We start from the raw sequence: 20,143 nt of genomic DNA, 5'->3' as shown, positions 1-20,143 counted from the left end.
TACATACAAGTCAATTGCATTGTAGTTGTTGATGGCCATCCTAAAGAAGCTACCGATACATGTAAAAAAAAAAAAAAAAAAAAAAGCATTAAATATTTAAGATCTCACAGAAGCAATATTGCACACAGTGTACCAATAGACTTTCCTTGCTAACACCAAAAACAAAAGTCACTTGGTATTAATATTCATGAAAAATACACAGATGCCAAAATTGTACATTAACAAGCTAGGAGACATGCTGACACCATTATAGTAACCACATCTACTAACTTTGCACCATTACATGAACTGGTAACAATGTTGGGATGATAATGTCAATCTTTTGATCACCTTAACTGGTCTGTGTACACCTAATAATGGTTTACTCTTGGAAACAGCGAAAGGAAACGTACTTCAAATCCTATATTATCCATATCTTGCAGTTGACGAAATTGTAGTGGGTCACATATTAGTTTTGCATGACATGAGGGGATGTGACACCACATCTATATTGTTTTATTATGTGACAAGCAGCAGCAACACAGCAGCATTCAAAGATAGGTTTTTTGTAGGTTTATCAATGGCTAGGCTACAAGCACAGACATGAGGACTGAGGATGAACAATATCCAACAGCAGTGTTGTATCAATCACCACTTTGCAGAATCTTTCACCAGCTGCAATTTTAAAACAGGTCCTGTGTGAGTGCAAGAAAGGCTGCTGAGTAGGTATTCAAAACTTTGCTTCAGCTGCAAGAGATCCTGCAAAAATGTAGAAGAACATGCTTTGGTCAATGAAGATGAGTATGATATTCTTGACCTTAGCTGAAATGTTGATGACCTTGATGAGGAACCAGCAGGTGGCCAACCACTGGTCCTTTCACAAGTATGACTGACTATATATAGTAATCAATCATTATTTCAAGTACAACTTCAGTCGTACTGAACTATGTTATTTCTTGTGGTATGTAATAGTTTCTTCGTTATCACCAGATAGTTAAAGAAATAGGATGGTATCAATTAGCCTGGATCATCTGGAATAAAGAGACTCAGACTGTGACATCAGAACTGTGCATAATGAATTTCAATTGCCCATAAATTTATTGTTTTAACTGTTTCACTTCCACATAAATTTTTACACAAAATACTATTATGATAAAATAGCACCAATTTCAACACCACTAGAACAACGAAAGGGGTTCAAAATACCTTTGAACTTCATTCTGCAGCAAAAAAATTACATTTTTAACATTTTTCCACTAAACTTCATGACTGTTCCTCATTTATTCCACTTTGACAATAGTGTGCCGCTGAATTTTCTCAATTTCATGTATACATAGAACAGCAGAAGGGGTCAATTGACCCTTGGCATAACTAGTTTTTAGAGTATCACTGTTCTCAGAATTACAAAGGTACCTCAGAATTACAAAGGTACCTGCTTCAGTCCAACAGTCATTGACTTGAATGATGATTAGCGCAAAGTCAGAAAAGTTTTGACACTGTATACTTTTCAGTCGGATTTCATGTGTTCATAATGTTACTCGCCTCATCAGTTACATAGTGTATTTTTGTCAGTGACAGGTATATTCACTGTCACATCAATGTGGCCATACTAATGAAGATATTTTGCATATCCTGGAGAATTCATATATTGAATCAGAAAGTGCCTTATCAGATTCAGATGGTGATTGTCTGCCAGAATCACCAAGATGCAAGTAGCGAGACGAAGGAGGAGTTACAGTGAGATGTCTCCCCATCTCAATTCTTTCCACAACAGTCTCAAGAGTCAACTAGCACAACAGTGAAAATGGCAGCTAGAGCTGGAACAAAACGGAAGATGGCTAACATGCCATCACCTGGAAGACTGGCTGCTCTTAACATTCTGAAGGAGAGAAGAGGGCCCACTATATACGCCTGCAACCGAGTTGTTGACTCCAACATGAATGTTTTCCAACTTCTTTTTGATGAATCAGTGGTGTGTACCATAAAAAACCACACACACAGAATCAAGCAATCGGAATGAAATAAATACACCACTTGGACTAGACAGTTGGAGGAACTGGATGCAATGATTGCCATCATGTATGAGAAGCACTTTTGTGCTAAAGATGCTCAATTGGATGACCCTTCACCTTGTTCTTGAGAACCTAATTTCATCAGGGATAAAATGAGAAGAGAGACATTCCGCGTACTTATTAGATTCCTCTGTTTCGACGAGAAGTCATCCTGAGCTCAGTACATGTCTAGTGACTAGTTCACTCTTAACTGCGAACTATGGAACAACTTCATGCAAACCTGCCTCTGCTGATACTGTCCTGGTGAAAATATGACAGTTAATGAGCAGTTACTTTTTATGTAAAGCAAAGTACAGTTTTACAAAGTTTATGCCAAACAAACCTGACAAATATGGACTACAGATCTGGATAGCTGCAGACAAGGCATCTCAGGAAATTTGCAATGCCTTCCCATACCTCAGTAGCGAGTAGGAATACCGACTAGACAGCCAGCCATTGGGACAGTGTGTAGCCCTTCACCTCATGGAGCTCTTTTTTAAAGAAATGAAGGAAAGTGACATCCCTTCAGCTTGCCAAGAAACTAACTAAAGTTGGTAGTACTAGGATGGACAGAATGTACGCGCACACTGTTTTAGGATGCAGGAGCAGCTGGCCACAGTTTGCAAACAGCTGAAGAAGATTTTGGTTGTGGTCAGTTGATTACAGGCTGCTTGCTCAGGGTATAAAGGTAACAGAGAACCTGGCACATTGCACAGTGCACCTCAGATGTTGCATGTTTTGCTCAAGAGCTCTACTCCCGAGGCAGCTTACAGCATACACGACACGGGAGAATCGTCTCATCTCAGCGTGAGTGGCAGACTATAACTCACTCATGCTGCTCAAGGTGAAGAGTCAATGTGGAGACTGGCCATGTGGCCTCGCTCATTCAGCATGTGAGTGGGCAAGTAGCTGCACCTCCATTAGGATCTGAGTAGGCACATGGGGCAGAAGTTTGCTAGTCAGAAGCTCCAATGTTTGGCATGTTATGGAGCCTCTTGAGAGGGACTAGCATCCAGGGTTCTTTTTATATACAAAAAATAAAAATAAACATGTAAATAAAAAACTACAAAAATTAGTAGAAAAATGCAGTAAAAAGATCAATATGTGAAGCATGTAACACACTCTGCTGTCTTACCTTAGCAAAAGATCTTGTCGAGAACCTGAGAAAACTCTGGTCCTATATAAAATTGCTACACTATGTGATCAAAAGTGTCCGGACACCTGGCTGAAAATGACTTTCAAGTTCGTGATGCCCTCCATCGGTAATGTTGGAATTCGATGTGGTGTTAGCCCACCCTTAGCCTTGATGACAGATTCCACTCTCCTAGGCATACGTTAAATCAGGTGCTGGAAGGTTTCTTGGGGAATGGCAGCCCATTCTTCGCAGAGTGCCACACTGAGGAGAGGTATTGATGTCGGTCGGTGAGGCCTGGCACAAGTCAGCATTCCAAAACATGCCAAAGGGGTTCTATAGGATTCAGGTCAGGAATCTGTGCAGGCCAGTCCATTATAGGGCAGTTACTGTTGTGCAACCACTCCGCCTCAAGCTGCACATTATGAACAGGTGCTCGATCGTGTTGAAAGGCGCAATCGCCATCCCCGAACTGCTCTTCAACAGTGGGAGGCAAGAAGGTACCCTCCACCATGCACCATACAGTGGCTTGCAAAGTATGTACATGTATGTGAGTGGAGAAAAGAAGAACAAACCAGAAACGGCTACCTTCCATAATGTTACAAAGTGTCGTACAGACATAGCTGATCAAATGATTTCTTGCAGCATATGACTGATGCATGTCTTTTACAACATCCTAGACATGACAGCAATAAATTTGTTATCATCTACAATCAAATAACAAAAAATATATGGAAGAAGAAAGCATTCATTCTTCAGCTGGTAAATGAACTCACGCGTGGGGAAGGACAGGACCACAAAAGTTAATGGAGCAAAGAAGCGGCTAAAAAACTGCGCAAATCAAAAAAGCAAATGAAGTTTCATACTGGAATGTGCAAAGGAAGCGAGAACATCATCTGAGAGAAATGCAAAAGTAAATAAATAAATAAATAAATAAATAAATAAAAGGCCATCTGTGCAAAATGTGTATGAAAAGTATAAATAATCTGTTGAAACTGATTTCAGTGTCTAGAAACAAGTTAAATGAATGACAAAATGATAGGAATTTTAAAAACAGGTCAAATTTTTGGGTAGGAAACAGTAATCTAAACATGTTAGAACATCAAGTTAAGGCTTTGACTGAAATGAGGACATGATTTACAAACAAACGGAAAAAACAGAGATCTTTCTTTAACCACATCATGAATTAAATTGCAGATTTTTTTAACACAAATTCCTTTAGGGGTCAAACAACCACTTCCCCATGTTCTAGTGGTTTAACATATTCCACTGTTCTAGAGAAATATTTTTCTGCCAGACCCAAGAATAACATCATAATTAGCAAATTACCTTTGGCAGAAACCTGCAATCTCTACACACAAGGTGTAGTGTAGCTAACTAAGGCGTATTCAATGAAGTTCCTAACCATAAATTAGATTTGACTACTGAAGTGTGTGCGTTTTTTATCTGTGAGTGAATGTGCATGACTGGACTACTACAGACCAAAAACACACATTTTAACTTTGCATTTACACTTTAACTATTCACCTGAAGAAGTCATAGGGAAGCAATTTTTTAAACAAATGTAATATTCTTTAGCCTTGTTCTGGGCAGATTTCCACAAAAGTGCATAGTTTTAGGACACGAGTAGAAGCTAAAAATGTCCAAAAACATGGTTTACCACTTTCTTTTGTGCTTTTTTTCCTTCTTTAATGTTCCTTCACTTTTCTGTGGCAAACCACAATAGTTCAGGAAAAAAGGGGCGAGAGGGAGAGAACCCTCCAAAAAACATTTCAGCAACAATGATGAAAGGTCGGGGGGGGGGGGGGCAGAAACTGCCTGTTTGAGTGGTACGAACATTTATAGGAGACTAAGCCACAGTTAAAATTATAACAAGCAAAAAATTATATTAAGTAAAGATGAAGGTCCACACGAAACATTTCGGAATTTGCTGTTGTATGTGAAAGTTCGCACTTCTTAATTACTTGCAATACTGCCTTTGAATCAACTGAAAACATAATATCTCATTTGGTCTCCTGTCTAATGAGAAGGTGAGGTCAGTCACCAAGTTTCTGAACACACAAACTGTAACATTGCTGAACATTCAGTGTTAACTCTCTGTAGTTTATTGATTGGATGTAATGAAGCACATGGTGTCTGAAATTTTTTTTTTTTTATACTTCATCAAAATGTACATGGTGAGTGCACAAATCGGTCATCCTACATCAATAATGGCACTGTGGAAAACCTTTCTTTACAATTATGAACCCTGAAGGCATTTCATACAAATAGTCTGAACCTAGCTGCACAAAACAGTCAGTCATGAAGCACCTGTTTAGAAAATTATTTTCCAAGTGGGTTCTGAGAAAACCAACAATATTTCTTCTGAAGCTGCTATTCTCCCCAAGACCCTCTGCCACTTGTATAACACTGTAGCTCCCAAGAAGTCAACATACAGATGCACCAAATATACCTTTACACACATAGTTGCAACAGAAGAGGTAAACTGCACTCACTCAGTTGCTCTATCAGCTTTCAATAATACGTCATATCTGTTCTTAATGTATATGGTTTCAACATTGTCCAATTGGTACTTTCAAATACTTAGTCTTCTATATCGTTAATAAAGAAAGTTTCCACCTGGAAATTTGAATAACAAATTCAGCAACCTGTTCCCACATGGTTCTAATGAATGTCACATAAAATTATGCATTTTAAAAAACTTACTGAACATTTCAAATGGGGATGGTTTTGGGCACTTTTTTTATATTGGGGCAAGCAATATGAATGAATGTGTAAGTACATAAATTTTGGTATCATAAATGTATCTCAGTTTATGACAATTAAAAGAGAGAAAAAGACTTGAGAACAAAAAGTATATACAATCAAGTAACCAAGTTTAAATGCTACATTTCTGCAAATAATTACGGAAAAAGCGACTTACAAGGGAACCTCCCTATCGCACCCCCCTCAGATTTAGTTATTAGCTGGCACAGTGGATAGGCCTTGAAAAACTGAACACAGATCAATCGAGAAAACAGGAAGAAGTTCTGTGGAACTATGAAAAAAAATAAGCAAAATATACAAACTGAGTGGTCTATGTGCAAGATATGGAACATCAAGGAGAATGTGAGCGCAGGAGCGCCGTGGTCCCGTGGTTAGCGTGAGCAGCTGCGGAACGAGAGGTCCTTGGTTCAAGTCTTATCTCGGTTGAAACTTTTACTTTCTCTATTTTCGCAAAGTTATGATCTGTCCGTTCATTCATTGACGTCTCTGTTCACTGTAATAAGTTTAGTGTCTGTGTTTTGCGGCCGCACTTTAACCGTGCGATTAGTAGACGAAAGGACGTGGCTCTCCGATGGGAACCGAAAACATCTGATCGCAAGGTCATAGGTCAACTGATTCCTCCACACAAAAACATGTCTGATATATTCTATACGACACTGGTGACGGCATGTGAGTCACATGACAGGAATATATTGTTGACCCACCTAACTTGTACACTTAGCGAATGGGTAAAAAGATTCTTCTACGTTGCCCGATTTAGGTTATCTTGTGGATGTGATAATCACTCCCAAAAAAGTGATGAAAACATAAGAGTTTGTCACATAAACTGAAAATAAAGAATTAAAATTTTCACTGGATGGAAGACTTGAACCTAGACCTTTCGTTCCATAGCTGCTCTCGCTAACCACGGGACCACGGCGCTCCTTAACTCTCATTCTCCTTGATACTGCATATCTTCGCATGGACTACTCAGTTTGTATATTTTACTTATTTTTTTCATAGTTCCACACAACTTCTTCCTGTTTTCTCGATTGATCTGTGTTCAGTTTTTCAAGGCCTATCCACTGTGCCACCTTATAACTAAATCTGAGGGGGGTGCGATGGGGAGGTTTCCTTGTTAGTAAAATCTGTTTTGGATGGATGCTTCCCATGTATATTGTTGTATGGGCACACAAAACTGGAAATGTTTACATGAAAAAGTGAATAAAGTCCCTGAAATGTCATACAGCTGATTGAAACAATATGAAAACTAAGTGTGCACACATACATATTCACAAACCCCCGCCAACGCAGTTCCCACAAGCACGCACGTGTGTGTGTGTGTGTGTGTGTGTGTGTGTGTGTGTGTGTGTGTGTGAGTGTGAGTGAGTGAGTGAGTGAGAGAGAGAGAGAGAGAGAGAGAGAGAGAGAGAGAGATTGATTTTGAAGTGCAGAATGTCAAATCAAAACACCTTTCAGCCGTCTAAATTTCCAAATTTTTTTTTATTGAGCAACCTGTTTCAGCGATACATTACACCATCTTCAGGCCCCCTGACTGAGATGTAGAAGATTCCCACCTCTGGTCCAGTCAAAACAGGGGCCAGCATTCAATGACTGGTGTCAATAGATTTTTGACACAGCAATCACTTCACATACTGACTGTTAGACAAATATATCACCGAAACTAGTTGCTCAATGAAATAACAATTTGAAAACTTAGATAGCTTAAAAGGTGTTTTGATTTGACATTCTGTGCTGAACAGCCAAAGTTCCACAACCACCTGTATAAAGAGGGGAATACAGAGACCATTTTGAAGGGTGTTTGTCATAACCATCATTCATGCAATAACAATGTTTAACTATACTTCTGGTATGGTGTCTATAACAGTTTCACATCTTGGCATTCAATTTTCAATAAAATGTATAAGTTTCTTATCATCATTTTCAAAGCATAATTTTAGACATTACCTGCACAGCATCTAGCACCAATCCTGCCCCGACCATGCCTAGACCTGCTATAAGAAATGGGATGAATACTTGAATAGCAATTGATAGATATGTTTCAGACTGAGGAGGTTCTGCAGGTGGTGCCAGCATGCTGGCTTCAACAACAACATCTGGCAGCTGGCCATTTTCAGGCTCATCAACAGTAGTTAACTCAGCAGAGTCCACAGGCAGGACACCACTACCTGCCAGGTTCAGCATGGTCAGGCGGGGGTGGTTGTACTTTAGCGCCTCGCTGGAGGGCACATGCCCAAAACACACCCTGTTAAAAATAACATACATTACAACAGAGAGAAAATTACAAAAGGTACCTTAAATTGAAATGTTACAAGAATGATGACATATGACAGCTGATGTGATAAGTTCCACGTGTTCTTTTAATGATAACAGATGCTTCACAAAGACCATCCAAACTTTTAAAATACAATTACATGTTAACAAAAAATACAGCTGTAACTATATGTACTAATCTTCATGTATTACTCTATATCCCCCAACTCCTTCATCTGTCAACCCTCTTTCTTTTCAAGGTACAATCTGGATCTTCCAAACAAAGTGGCATTTCATCTCTGCTTGAAACTTCAGTGGCCACAGAACAGGAAGCATGGCAGATGATGTACTGACATTTTTAATTGTGAAAAAAACAGAACTTGTCAAATATGACTTATTAAGCGTAAAAACAGACGTGATAATAACTGGAATTTCTGGCCGCATTGCTGCCCCATCTATTATTTTAGATCTTATGAAATGAGTCTGAATTGTATGTACTGAAGCTTTGGTCAGGGAGCGAGAATTTTCACCTGCTCACCATTGTCAAATGCTACATCTGTGTAGAAAATTTGTCGATTTCTTGTTACAAGCATATTTCATCTGGTTCACAGCTTTTATAACAATAACAATTATTATACAGCAGATATTAGACATTAGTTTAACAAATTATAGCTGTCACAGACCTAAATGTATTACATTTAAAACGTCACATCCCATACTCCATAAACATGTGTTAAAGGAAAAGTTACTGACATACAAAGCCTACCAGATATGCACGAAAGAATAACTTTGCAGACCTCAATGTACAGTAAAATTCACTTTGCGACTCCACTGGCTTATTTAACAGCTGAAAAAAATAAAAGTAAAACAATAGTTTCTGATGATTTTAATACTGATTTTCTTGAATTCATTTGGTAAGAATTTACTGCAACTGATAGAATTATAATTTAACTAAATTTCTATTAGGATATATGATTATCAGAAAGAGTAATCCACAATATCTTTACAGAAAGGTGCAATGAACAATACTGTACCATGTTACAAAACCCACACACAGTGGCCTCTGAGATAATGACTTGAAGGTCCTCATGTTAAATGTTAATGCTAATCGGTATACAAAATCTTATTAGATCTGACTTCAGAATGGTAGTTAGTAAGTCGAAGATGGATTATTTTAGGAAATTTCTCACAGAGGTAAACTAGAGTGAAGTACATAGTGATCTTGACATGAATGGAAAATACAACACTTTAGTAACAAAGTCCATATTTTATCTGAAATCTGTTTTCCACCAAAAGTAAATAAGATTAGATGAAAGTCTGAAGGAGAAAAGCAATGGGTTGCTGAAGAACAAAGGTATCTCACAAGACAAAAAGGAAACTGTCAGAAACAGCTGTGATGTTTATGGCATAGCTCATTATAAAGCATAGTGCAAAATACTGAACAGCAAATATATTATTTGTAGTCAGAAACATGCCTTTGACCATATCTTAATGTACATAAAACAAAAATCATGAAAGATGAGAATGAACATAATTCATCAGACAAACTATAGGGCACTGGTATATTCTGATGTGTCAAAGGCATTCGACTGTATAAATCACAATATCCTTTAAAGTAAATACGAATATTGTGGTGTAACAGGAAATGACATAAAATGGTTTGGAACTTATCTACCCAGTAGGTAATAAAGGGTGTCAGCAGGAAAGAATATTGTATCAAGCTATCAGTATTTGTCCAACTGGGAGCTCTCATCCTCCGATTCTGTTCATATTATTATCTAATTATGAATGACTTATCCAGTAATATGTATATGGCACAGTAGGCAATTAAATAAGAATGTTCGACACTGGTCATTGGCTTTGACCAGTGACATAGGAAACATGCTACAAACCTAGTAAACAACAGGGCAGCAATTTTTTCAAATGGGCTGTATTACAAATCAATCTGCCACTACAACAAGGGTATTTTCATATTCACTGGCTTTGCCAACTAACAATAAAAATGAAAATACACACCAAGATGTAGCACCACAGCAGCTGTTAACATTGTGCCACTGGTCAAAGCTGTCTACTAGTATCTAATATTCCTCATGACCCCAGTAGGCTACGCGAATCAACAAGATTGGATTGGATTGATGGGGTTAAAAAGACCAAACTATGAGGTCATCAGTCCCTCCATCCTATATGCACCAAGCCAGAAATAGTTCATAAAGATGAAGGACACAGAAGACAAATTCTGATGAACCAAATTGTACCCAGTAATCAATAAGACCAAGAGACAGATGCAAGTAGAAGTGAAAGAGGGGTAAGAGGTTGAAGGTAGGCGAGTTGCTCCACCCAGACAGAAGCTGGAGGCCCCAAGAACAAGTTATACAATGGGAGATGCACCCTCTGCACCCGACACTGTTTCCTTACCCTCCAATACCACAATAAAATTAGCTATGCAGACAAGTTGATAAAATTTCAGGAAAGAGAGAGACGATGACGACGAGACAGTAAATCAGTGACAGACGTAAAACAAGAATTTAAAAATTTGGAAGGGCAGAAGACAGGCTGGACCACTGAGCAAGGGTAGCCATGGGAGACCCGGGTCATCACAGACAATGGGGCTCTCCTCCAATCTCCCAAGTGACACTGTCTCACAGAGAGGAGTAGAAAACAGATTCACATGTACAACATTAAACCACATCAGCAGCTTTGGCATTGTCCGCTTGCAACACAGGCAGCATGTTCGCAAGTTTAAGGTTTCATTATAATGTGAGCAAACTAGGGCAGCCCAGCAGGATGGGGGCCACTGTTAGACAGGGACCATACCAAGAGTGGGGTGGATCCTGATCCTATGACGTGGCCATGGATCAGCCAAGTGTGGCTAACGTAGATTCCTTGCGAGAAATACAAAGGCAGGACTGCCACAGGGTAGTAGTGTCCTTTATAGCTTGTTTGTTCAGAGAAACCACGGCACACCAATCTGTGTTCCAAGCCTGCAACAACTGATGGCATAGAGTCAACTGGATGTCCAGCTCCTGTACCCTCACCTCCAGTCGGCATCCTGGTAGCCCACTTTGCCAACCAGTCAGCAGGTTTTTCCCTGGGATCCCAACATGACCTGGGGTCCAGTCAAAGATGACCACCCATCCAGCTTGGAAGTAAAAAATTATGCCCTGGATAGTCACAACCAATGGCTATCGCAGGTAGCACTCACTGATAGCTTGAAGACTATTCAGAGTAACTGCTGATTGAGAACATCTCACTGGGACAAGAACGAATGTGACCGAGGGCTTGAGTGTGCTTTCTATTCTGCACTGAATACACTGCATATGTTCGGGAGGTAGCGTAGTTCACTACACCTTGCATGTGTGCAGGCAAAAACTGGTTTGGCTGTCAACCATTGAGCCATCAGTGTATACCACTTACAAACCCATAAATGCATCAAAGATGGCCTGGAACAGGTGCCAAAAAAATCATGAGCTGAACAGTCTTTAGACCCAACAGATAGGTTGAGACAAATTCAATAATGGGGGTACACACACAATCGCTTCCTGACAAGCAAGGTGACCCTCCCTACCAGTAAAAAGGACATGATAGTTTGGATGCTCAATGGAGAAGTGAATGTGTATCAAATAGTTGAGCAGCAGTTGTTGGTACCTGATCTGTGATGGAGGGACCTAAGCCTCCACGAGTAGGCTGTTCACATGGCTGGTCCAAAAGGCACCTGTCACATGTCTGACCTCGCTATGGTGAATCACATCCAGCACCCACAATGCTTCAAGGGGATGGCGAGACTCCCAATATCAAGACAAGACAGGATCAGGGCTTTTAAAGCCGCAAAAGGATAGAGTGGTTGGTCTGCACCCCAGCTGGTGTTACTGAGGTTGCAAAGAGTATTAAGTTGTCACCAGCATGTTCCCGTAAGTTGGCAAAGATGGGGAAGCCACATCAAGCGGGCATAAAAAAAATGGCTCTGAGCACTATGGGATTTAACATCTGAGGTCACCAGTCCCCTAGAACTTAGAACTACTTAAACCTAACTAACCTAAGGACATCACAAACATCCATGGCCGAGGCAGGTTCGAACCTGCGACCGTAGCAGTCGCTTGGTTCCGGACTGAAGCGCCTAGAACCACTTGGCCACAGCGGCTGGCCACCTGGGCACAAAAGATAAGTCCCAAAAACTGATACAACTCCACCACATTGAGAAACTGATTGTCGAGGTAGAGTTCTAGTTGTGGATGGACAGTATGACAACGACAGAAGTGCATGGCATATGTCTTGGCAGCTGAAAACCGGAAGCCATAGGTGAGAGCCCAGGACTGTATCCTTAGTATGGCACCCTGCATTCAACATCACCCCATGGTGGAGGAGCAACAGTAAATGCAAAATTCATCAGCATACAGGGAGGGTGACACTGTAGACCCCACAGCTGCAGCTAGACCATTAGGAGCTAGTAGAAAAACATTGGGAGGGAACCTGGAGATCCAGTAACGTAGGTAACACAGATGTGATGATGCCAGGTGGCATCATAAGCCTTCTGCAAGTTGAAGAAGTCAGTGATAAGGTACTGACGCTAGGCGAAAGCTATCTGGATAGCAGGCTCCAAGCAGACCAAATTGCAGTAAAACTGCCTTAGCGAAAACTGCCCTAGGATGAAGCCAAAAGAACCCAAGCCTCAAGCTACCAATACAGCTGCTGGCACACCATACATTCAATCAACTTGCAGAGAACATCAGTGAGACTAATTAGACAATTGCTGTCCCACTCAATGCAGTGTTGACCTGGTTTCAGTACTGAATGGTCACACTGTCTCTCGATTGAGATGAAAACTCACCCTTACTCCAGATACAGCTGAAAATGGCAATGATGTCCTATGGCATTCCACCAGTAGGTGTCTGAGCATTTAGCTGTGGATGTAGTCTGACCCTGGTGCCTTGTCAGTGCAAAGGGTTCAGGTACTGAAGAATTCTGACTCACTGAAAGGAGCATTATATGGCTGCAGGTGACTTGTATTGAAAGGTAAGTAAATTTGCTTCAACTGCTGTTTGAGGACATGAAATGTAGGCTGATAACACAGTCCATCAACATTTAACAACAATCATCCCATAATTACATACTCCGGATACAAGACTTTCAGCCAGATTGAGTAACTAGTAAATAAGATTAATGTTGACAGTAGTATATGACAGACAAAAAGTGCAATTACAGGACCCTAATATCTGTCACAGAAGGATACTGGGCCTAAAATAACTATCAGCAAGACAATAATGACTGGTCACCTACTTACACGAAAACTAAGAAGCATGATAAGGCAACCAATCTGAAAAGAAATACTAAAACAAGTTGCTACTTTTACACTACAGCTCAGATACTTAAAAAAACACAAGATGGAAGGTCCTCCGACACCTGACAGCAGTTACAATGTGTCATACACAAATTAGCACATCCTGCTCTGGTAGCAGCCCACATTCCATAAAGCAACTGGTGTATAACGACTGACCTAAGTGAGTAAATGATTATATTAGTTCACTCTTCATAGTTTATTTTCCATCATAACAGATTATGAAATTCCCAACAGGCATTTGTTACTGCAGAACTGGATAAATAATTACCCGACTTCAAAGGAGTCCCTGCATACAGCAGAATAAAAGTGTCCTCCTTCCTTCACAAGTGGATCTGGGAGCTCTGTGTTCTAAACAGCTTTCTACAACAAGTGTATATGAAGAAGAGTCTGATGAAATGATATGGAACTCTAGAACAATTCATTAAAGTCCTAGAGTTTAAATAAGTGAATTATTGGGACAAATCCTCAGAAATGAAATGAGTGGCCAGGAAAGCTCTAGAGTTAGCCAGCTGCCATATACCATCAAAATAAACAGAACTCATTTTAGCCACTACTAAACAGTTTTCACAACAAACATTGGCACATATTATTATTTATGTCACTAAATCTACAGATTCGTACTTCTTATACTTAAGATGTATATTAAAATGAGGCTAGGGATGTCTTGCAAATAGAGCATCTATTAAGCTCCACTGAAGTGAGAGCTAGAATCATATATAGTGGTACACACAATTCTTTCGGGCTTAATAGAGCCTTGGAAACTCTATTCAAATCTTCACTGTCAACATTCATTTATCTGAATTTTTTTGTAGTGAATCCTCTCTTCTGTGTGCAATACATTTCAGGTATATATATACATATTTCACCAATGAACCGATTGTTTATTTTGGCTGCTGAAAACAATACCTGTAATTTTGATGTGTCTGTAGTCACACATTTAAAGAATTCTGTACGATCGCGTATTTTGCTATTTGTTCATAAATATGAATCTCCTATCTATGCCCACACAAAAAAAACATGCAAACAAACGCCTGCTGTGAACTGTGGCTTTCATATAGACTGAATAATTCCACAGTTTTACATCCCTTGTGCAGTAGGTCTGTCTGCAGATTTTTAAGTATCTATTTTCACTATTAGTCTTCTGTACACTGTGTGGCCACATTTTAGGCGAAGCATATTGCACCCATTACTGTCGCTGAGTAATTCTAGCAGTGCGTAAATTAAACGGAATACGATTGGAATTAGGAGACAGAAAAAAATATTTGCTTTGCCGTGCTGTTGTGAAGCTTGAGGCAAGTACGTCATATTAAAGTTTCCTTCGTCACGTAAACCTTTTAAAATGTGAACTAAGGAAATGTGATTCATGACTATTTCCTTTCTGCTTGATACGACACTCCGCAATATAGGCGTTTACTGAAGTACAACCACACTCGTTACCATACTGCACCCACGCAGCGTTCATTACGACCATTGTGCAAATCATTAACAATACGTCTGATGCTCAGGTTTATGTTAAGGTAGTTATCTATGAAAAGGTATTGCTGGAAAGACATCTTCATGTATTCTGTTTGGGTATTAGTGGAACAAACAACGGTCGGTTTATTACAGAATCAGGAAAGCATACTACAATAACCAGCACATATATTGGCGTGCAATAACACAAATTAAGTTTTGCTGAGAAGCTTCATACCTCAACAATAAGCGATGCCAATGACCAGCATATGGCACGCTCTTACACACCGGTGATCACATTTCATACACCTTACAAGAAACCGGCACCTCACACCATCTACCAGCGGACCAACTTGCGCCAAAGATAACCACTTCTGCAGAACTATCCTCTCTCAGCTTTCTATCTGACCAAGGATGTTCCTCCAACATAACTACGCTTAAAACTCCTCTTTAACTTGTGCCTTTGTCCCGCAGTTTTCGCTGGGTCGGCATCGTTACTGTCGGAGTTGGCATTGTTAATTGAAGGGGTGGCCGGATGCCCTTCCTGTCGCCACATAACTACGCATAAAACTACAGACAACTGTGTCTATAGCTTATATTGTGACGTATCACATCCGTACAGAAGCTTCAATTTCGGTACTGAAACGAGATATTCCCAGCCACAAAACTGTTTTGAGAGATTTTATTTTTTCATTTTCACTATTCTTTAACGGCCAGTATCCATGCAGTGGCTTTTTTGTGCAGATTTTTGCGCAAATAACTGAGCATGCAATAACTCATCGCAGAGTTTCATTCTACAGGAGGCCTGCCATTGGTCTGGGGAAAAATGTCAGCGGTAAGCCGTTATACTCTTTGTTCAAACTTCAGGACATCAAGTCGTAATGTAGGAAATTCTACTGTGACTTGTGTTTGCAACTTGAAAAAAGTGCAAACGAAATGCCAGAGGTAGAAGAAAACGATCTAAATTGTGAAGACAGTGGCTCCATAAACGGCGGCAGTTTTCACATAATAATTTACTTCATGAGTTACTGGGTGAACCCGACGAGTGGTGAAATTATTTGTGAATGTACTTGGAGACGTAAAAATCTATTCACGCTCACACCTCACATAAAGTCCTTGTTAACGATCAAATAATATGTCATATTTAACTAGTTTACCAAATTATTTGGCAGTGTGTGGTTTGGCGTACGTGAGAGAAATTTTGATAGACGATTGATTTGTCAAGATGTCCGATGTTGTTTGTATTGCCGTTTCCTCGTGTATGTTAAGCGAGCAAAGAATTTTTTATTTCAGTTTATCTCACTCTCTCGTGAGCTTCTACAAACTGTGGAAACTACAGTAAAAAGAGTATATGGATAACAATAAAAGAGCACTGGTAAAATGGTGCAAGTGTTGCGCCTTCCACAGCCAAATATTACGGACTAAGACGTTAAGATCACTCCACTCCATAATTTCTGTGGTGGCGATGGTACAGCAACTGTAATAGATCCTTATGTACAGAAAAAACAGTCTTGGTTACACAAGATAGGTTTGTTTAATCTTCACATGTGACACATCATCAGACAATCTGAGGAAATTAAAAACCGACATCAGTACAAATTGCTATTAAAGATAATAATAAATGATAAACTAAAAACATCAAAAGGCAGACAAACATCGAGCATTTGAGCAAATTTGCCCAAATCTCCAACTCTATTTTTCAGATCTGTATGTATCTTGTATCTGCACAAATTTCTGGCCCGCATGCTACAATCTTTCTCATGTGTGCCGACAGATAGTTGCCTGGGACTAGCCTTTAGCGCGATGTACCAGAATAACACAGTATACAAAAGGTAAGAGTCAGACAGGACTCGAAACCGGAAGTCTTGTTTTCCGTGAGCAGTCACCCTAACCATTAGGCTGCCAGAATATGCCTCCAGGCCTTGACCCAAACTTTCATAGCCACTTGTTCTCCTCCGATTACTATCAGACGAACGATTACTTGTTAAAATTAGGAAATCCAGGTTCTAGTCAGTGTCTGGCACAAATTTTCGTTAGTTAAAACATTAATCAGGCTGCAGTTCAGCATTTCTTAGAATTATTTCACTAACATCATTTCATTTATTGTACATAACTATCGGAGTAATTATTAAAAAATCTGCAGATAGGGATCCACCAGACCCAAAATCGTACCAAACAATTTGCTTGTATAATACATTGGGTAAGGTCCATGAGGAGCTCACAGGGAACGCCATGGCTTTAGTCAGCACCAAACTGGCTTTAGACCAGAAAAAATCTATTGATGATGCAATTAAGTGAGCTTCTCAAATTGTAAAACAGACATTACAGATGTATGCAGTTGCGATTTGTATTGACATTGCTGGCATCTTTGATAATCTTTGCTGGTAAGCAATGTTTTTACGATTTCGAGAACTACAGGTACTCGGATCCCTGTACAATAGTTTTCGAGGTTATTGTAGGAACAGAGTGGCTGAGTGGCAAAAGGGCAAATGCAAGGTTGTAAAAAGAAATACCAAAGGATGCAGGCCCAGTTACTGAGATATCACAACTGAACTGCTCTTGAATTTAATCGAGGGAGATGAACGTTCAGACAGGATCGTTCTGTATGCTGATGCCCTGTTAGTTGTGATATCAGCCAAGACAAGATGAACTTTGGAAAACAAGGGCAGCGGTATTCCACACACAATACAACAAAGGTGCAACAAAAACAAATTATCCATAGCAGCACAAAAAACAGCATACATAATGCTTAAAGGATCACTATCAACACACCCAGCAATTAAAATAAACAATAAAACGATAAAATGCTAAGTAGTAACTAGATATCTTGGGGTACACATTGATGAACGACGTAACTTCGACGAACTCATACAGCTAATCACAAACAAAGCCAAAAGTATACTTCAAAATCTACCAACATTAAATTCGACATGATTCAAACTACCACTTACACACATAAGAATGTACCACTGTGCGCTTTTCGAGTCGGTATTGAGTTTTGCAGCTAGTATATGGGCACACGGATTCGCTCTCATTATGAACAGGATCATCGTTAGGCAGTTCAGAGCAGTGTGCTATTTAGACTATCTTGGGCGTTCGGCGCCACATCAGTCGATTCACTGTATATACAGCCCTTACCTAACGTACTTGCAGCTCATGTCGCTCTTAAAAAGCAATCGTTGCACATGTGGGGAAATTAGTTTCACAGAACACTTCCTTTTGAAATGCATTAGATGCAGACAATTATGTAATAACATAGTACACATAATGGAAACAACACTATACAAAACATTTAGGAACATAGATACATGGACATAGTTGAATACAATCGCCAACAACTTCTCGAAGGCGGAACATGACATACAAGCAGACTTATCAATACAGAAGACGCAGAAGACAAAGACCGTCTGACATAGATGGCTCGAGTAGCTCTAGCAATGATGATGAAATGAGTGACAGTGACAACACTGACATAAAATAGACACACAAAACACATAAAACATACACAACTACTCACATGAACATTAATCAAAGATTGTAATTTGTATCTTATTATGAATGAATTAATTAAAAGTAGAAGTAATCAGAATAGTCCATGGATAAATATCGTTCTAGAATCCACATTTAATCTGTACCCAACGTTGTTAAGTAGTAACATAAATGAACACATCATTGTAAATGTAATAATATGAATGTAACATAGATATAATATAAAGTAAGCAAGCAAAATCAAGCAGTGTGAACACACAACAGAAACAGATCAAGCATATTATCTAATTACACAAAATTAATGGGTCCACTACTCAAAAAAGTCTAGTTTTATTCTACAAAACTGTTTTTACAAGATTACAAATATGTTAGTGGCAGCTTGTTATTTCTCCTACAGCTATATTGGAACAGTATATATATCTTAATTTGACTGCATTGAGGCAGAATATTGTTCTAATGTCATGCAGAATTTGTTTACTGCCCATTCTAGTAGTAGGTATGGTTATGTAGCCTAACAAACATCAACTCGCACAGTGCACAGCATTCTAATAAACAACACCGACACACACTGGAGAGCCAAAGAAACTGGTACAGCTGCCTAATACTGTGCAGGGCCCCTGCAAGGACGCAGAAGTGCCAAAACGCGATGTGGTATGGATTCAACTAAAGTTTGAAGTAGTGCTGGAGGGAATTGACACCACGAATCCTGCAGGGCTGTCCATAAATTCTCAACAGTACGAGGGGGTCGAGATCTCTTCTGAACAGCACATTGCAAGGCATCCTAGATATGCTCAATAACGTTCATGTCCGGCAACCTTGGTGACCAGTGGAAGTTTTTAAACTCAAAAGATTGTTCTTGGAGCCACCCTGTAGGAATCCTGCATGTGTGGGGTGTCGCATTGTCCTGCTGGAATTGCCCAATTCCACTGGGAAGTACAATGGACATGAATGGATGCAGGTGATCTGACGGGATGATTACATATGTGTCACCTGTCAGAGTCGTATCTAGACGCATCAGGGATCCCATATCACTCCAACTTCACACACCCCACACCATTACAGAACCTCCACCAGCTTGGACAGTCCCTTGCTGACATGCAGGGTCCATGGATTCATGAGATTGTCTCCATACTTGTAAACGTCCACTGCTTGATAAAATTTGAAATGAGGTTCGTCCAACCAGGCAACATGTTTTCAGTCATCAACAGTCCAAAGCTGGTGTTGATGGATCCAGACAAGGCATAAAGCTTTGTGTCATGCAGTCATCAACGGTACACGAGTGGGCCTTTGGGTACATGAATAGGCGTTTGGCTCCAAAAGTTCATATCGATGATGTTTCGTTGAATGGTTTGCACTCTGAGACTTGTTGGCCCAGCATTGAAATCTGCAGCAATTTGTGGAAGGGTTGCACTTCTGTAACACTGAACGATTCTCTTCAATCGTCGTTGGTCCCATTCTTGCAGGAGCTTCTTCTGGCCACAGTGATGTCGGATATTTGATGTTTTACCCAATTCCTGATATTCACGGTACACTCGTGAAATGGTCACATGGGAAAATCCCCACTTCATACTAACTCAGAGATGCTGTGTCCCATTGCTCGTGCGCCGACTATAACATCACATCCTAACTCACTTAAATCTTGATAACCAGCCACTGTAGCAGCAGTAACCGATCTAACAATTGTGC

General features: G+C 39.9%; 1 protein-coding gene across 1 annotated transcript in view; it reads right to left on the bottom strand.

The window, feature by feature from the left end:
- LOC124722103 (solute carrier family 41 member 1-like) overlaps positions 1–20,143 on the bottom strand; it is a 166,082-nt gene that overhangs the window by 95,720 nt on the left and 50,219 nt on the right. Inside the window, exon 2 of the mRNA XM_047247301.1 lies at positions 7,876–8,173. Coding sequence (XP_047103257.1) covers positions 7,876–8,112 — 237 coding nt within the window. The 5' untranslated portion in view covers positions 8,113–8,173. The remainder of the gene's footprint in view (positions 1–7,875; positions 8,174–20,143) is intronic.

The sequence above is a fragment of the Schistocerca piceifrons genome, chromosome X (genome assembly GCF_021461385.2).
Source record: "Schistocerca piceifrons isolate TAMUIC-IGC-003096 chromosome X, iqSchPice1.1, whole genome shotgun sequence".
Lineage (NCBI taxonomy): Eukaryota > Metazoa > Arthropoda > Insecta > Orthoptera > Acrididae > Schistocerca > Schistocerca piceifrons.
This window is presented reverse-complemented; position numbering and strand designations above follow the sequence as displayed.